The sequence below is a fragment of the Rosa chinensis genome, chromosome 7, assembly GCF_002994745.2.
Source record: "Rosa chinensis cultivar Old Blush chromosome 7, RchiOBHm-V2, whole genome shotgun sequence".
NCBI classification, from domain to species: domain Eukaryota; kingdom Viridiplantae; phylum Streptophyta; class Magnoliopsida; order Rosales; family Rosaceae; genus Rosa; species Rosa chinensis.
In genome coordinates this window covers 11,044,337-11,048,131 of record NC_037094.1, presented here as the reverse complement: position 1 = coordinate 11,048,131, position 3,795 = coordinate 11,044,337, and the positions used below count along the sequence as shown (strand labels likewise).

General features: G+C 42.0%; 1 protein-coding gene across 1 annotated transcript; it reads left to right on the top strand.

The window, feature by feature from the left end:
* Window positions 1-1,474: 1,474 nt before the first annotated feature.
* LOC112178765 lies at window positions 1,475-3,213 on the top strand. Its single transcript, XM_024316978.2, has 2 exons — window positions 1,475-1,734; window positions 1,840-3,213. The coding sequence occupies exons 1-2, from the start codon at window positions 1,578-1,580 to the stop codon at window positions 2,280-2,282; spliced, it is 600 nt and encodes a 199-aa protein (XP_024172746.1). The 5' UTR covers window positions 1,475-1,577; the 3' UTR covers window positions 2,283-3,213.
* The last annotated feature ends 582 nt before the right edge of the window (window positions 3,214-3,795 follow it).

Sequence of the window (3,795 nt, the reverse complement as noted above, 5' to 3'; positions counted from 1 at the left end):
TCCATAGTTACGCATGTTCGAAGCAATTGTGGTTTGAAGTCTACCACAGATGAACCAACGAGCATTTATGAAGATAATGCTGCTTGCATTGAACAAATGAAGCAAGGTTACATCAAAGGCGACAACACCAAGCACATATCACCCAAATTCTTCTACAATCAGCAACAACAGAAGCTCCTCAAGATCAAGGTGAACCAGGTTCGATCTGAGGACAATGTGGCAGACTTGTTCACTAAGTCATTGCCCAAATCCACGTTCGAGAAACATGTGGCAAGAATTGGCTTGCGGAAATTATCTGAACTCCCATGATCGTTGTCATCAGGGGGAGGCACAGACATCAGGGGGAGATGTCTACATGTTCATCTCAAAAGCGTGAAGGGTGTGTTGTGCTCTTTTTCCCTTTCGACCGAGGTTATTTTTATCCCACTGGGTTTTTGTTACTCGGCAAGGTTTTTAATGAGGCAACAAGAGAAGCACCATGTTATCCAGAAACAAACTCCACACTCAACGCGCGTTGTGCTCTTTTTCTCCTTCGACCAAGGTTGTTTTTCCCACAGGGTTTTATTACTTGGCAAGGTTTTTAACGAGGCAAATTAGAAGCGCACCTCCAAGACAATACTACTGACATGATATATCCAAGGGGGAGTGTTGTAGTAAATAGGTAAAATGTCTATATCATGGAGTATGCACTTAAGAAGTGGAGAATGTGTGGTTTGTATGAAATGCACATTGAGAGGTAGAGAAATTGTGTAGCAAATATACTAATGTATGTAGGGCAAATTTACACTACTTTGTAACCCTATATAAACCCCCTCAATATGAGAAGAAGACTCACCAATTCACTCTTCAGTTTCTCTGAAACAATAACAGAGTAATTAGAACGAATAAAGATATAACACATAAGTACCACGCAATTACTTAATATACCTCTTCGCAAGTGCAAACCTAATCGACGATTAAGAAACCGCAAGAACCGAATAAACGCCCCATCCAAGTCCACATCAAATCTAAAAAGAATTTACCCCAAAAAATAAACAATCAAACGGAAGAAAAATAGATACCACAAAAGAACTTTCCTGGCGTATCCGTCAGTAGTGCAAGTCTTTTTCAGTAGAAAATACTGCAAATCCAACTAACAGCTGTAGCCTGTAGGCAGGTGAAATAAAGGTAAACCAACAAACGATTCCATTTTGACTCTGCAGCGAATAAATTCCCCTCCAATGTGAAAACCTTCCTATAATTCTCTTCTTTTCCCAAAATAAAGGAAAAAATTTTATTTCTAATATTCATGATGCTTCCATACACTTGCCAACCTTAACGGGCCAGCCCAGGCCCACTCCGCACCTCTTCGTTTACGAAAAGGAAACGAATATCCGAATAATAACGGAAACCACCGCTCCTGCGTTTCCTTTGCGTGTGGGTCTCTCGCTGACGTCACCCATCCCAATCCCTTTCTATAAATAATCGCCAAAATCACTCCCTGAGGTTTGAAGCCTGAAGCCCCCAACTCTCTTCTTCCTCTCTTGATCCCTTCTCCAATTCTAATTCTAGATCCTTTTTCAACTTTAAAACACACTATGGTAGCTGGCAACCAAACCAAAACCGCCACCGAAACCCTAAAATTCCTCTGCAGCTACGGCGGCAAGATTCTCCTCCGCCACACCGACGGCCAGCTCCGCTACGTCGGCGGCCACACCCGCGTCCTCTCCGTCGATCCCTCCATTTCCTTCTCAGGTTTTGTTCAATTCCACTCCACTCCTTTGTTTTGACTGGAAATTTGACTCAATTTTGGACCACTGTTTTGGAATTTCGTTGCTGATTTTGTGTTTTATGTTACAGAATTAATGGTGAAGCTCGCTGAGTTCTGCGGCCACTCCGTCACTCTCAGGTGTCAATTGCCGGGCGGCGACTTGGAGACGTTGATTTCGATCAAGTCCGACGAGGATTTGGCGAATCTAATAGAAGAGTACGATCGTGTTTCTCCTTCTCGTTCCTATAAGATCAGAGCGATTCTGTCTCCCCCGAAACCGCTGAAACAAGTCTCGCCTGCTCAGTCCACAACATCGACCAGCGGCGACTGTTCGCCGTCGAAATCGCTCTACTCCGACTTCGATTCGCCGCCGAAGCGTTACTATTCCCCGACGGCGGTCGGATTTCAGAGAGGGCCGGGAAAAGTGTGCTACTATCCTTGCCATGTCCAGCGAACTCCCTGCGAGATTCCGTATCAGCATCACCGTTATCACCAGCACCCCCATCAATTTCACGCTCCTCACTGCAATTGACCGGCGGCGATTCGGCGACCGGAACCCTAGCGTTGTTTGAGGAGGCTCTTCTTCACATTATAGATGATGACGACGAAAAAAAAACAGAAAATTAATCCGGAATTTAAGGAAAACAAAAATATGGGAATTTCATGTTTGTTGTGAATTGGAGAGAGGATTTTACTTCTATTTTTCTTCCATTTTAAAATTTTTTTTCGTTCATATTTTCGAGGTGTGTGGTATAATGACTAAAATATACGGCGGCGCTTTATTAAGTTGCGCCAGGAATTGTGGTACGTGACTTTTGTCAGTTTGGTCTCCGGTTACGGCCGTTAAGTCATTGCTGTCCAGAACGTTCTCTCCATGCTTGCCACGTGCCGTCTTAATTGGTGTGTCACTGCTCACTAGCGGACAACATTTCGAACTACAAGTCGTTTCTCGTTTGACGTGTTACCGTATCGGTTACGCCCGTTTTAATTAGCTGTTTTGTTTATCGTATTATTAGTCTTTAATTATTTGTGTTAATGATTTTTGTGTTTTGCAGGTGGGCTGTTTGCTGGGGGAATGTGCTGGAGCGCTTGTGCTTTGAACTTTGAAGCAATGCCAGCTTGGTCTGAAAATTTGAGAATACTTAATGGGATTGGAATAATATGGCTTTAAAATAAAGTCATCAAATAATTATGAAAAATAAGTGACACGAACTTTCTAAGTGGACCAAGTCGGAAAACAGTTTTGGTTAAGCTGCCTAATTGCATATTGCAAAATCATCAAATGTAATTCTATATCTGTCACGTGTCACGATTTTATTGGACTACCAGAGCAATTCAATAATCTGAGTGCTTGACCTTATTTGTTCTCTCGGGTCGCTAGTAGGCTAGTTACAGTGGGAACGAATATATATAGTTGCCCCAGTTGGTGGCTAGTTGATCCTATCATCCTCATAAGAAGGAATGACTTTTGAAAAAGACGAAGTACTGGTCCGGAGGATGCTTCTAAGACAAGTCTGAATTTTAGTCGACATTTTGCCAAGGTATTAAGCAACCTTAGGTGTGCCTCAAGAGCCTAGCTTTCTTATGCATGACCCCCCAGAAAAATTGAAGTATTTAAGTATTTCTATGAATACCTGATATATAATAGTTTTGGAAGTTGAAATAGAATATTTTACTTCTTGTTAGTGACTTGGTCTTTCACAATAATATAATTTCAAGTGTTTTTCTCATGATCAATAGAAATATAATTCTAAGTTTATGCAATTAGCTCACTTTATTTTAGTCCCTAAATAAAAATTGTGATCGACATGAAGCTGGATATCGGGTTGGTGGAGGATTATTGGGTTGGAAACCTGGAACATTAACACATATATAGTAGTCTTTCTATTGTAGGGATTTTGCGTTTGAAGCTATGATAGACCGGGTTTTAGTCGTGTTGGCCGGAGACTTGGTTGATGTGCTGTCTTTTGGGTTGACTGGTGCTCTTGCCAAAGATGTTTAGCCGAAGAGAATAGCTGTCAGGGCTTGATTGGCTAATTGGGCTT

Excerpts from the sequence above, each read along its gene's own strand:
- LOC112178765 (XM_024316978.2), top strand. The coding sequence starts at position 1,578 with ATGGTAGCTGGCAACCAAACCAAAACCGCCACCGAAACCCTAAAATTC. Across the intron at positions 1,735-1,839 it reads TCCCTCCATTTCCTTCTCAG|AATTAATGGTGAAGCTCGCT; the intron begins GTTTTGTTCAAT and ends TTTATGTTACAG.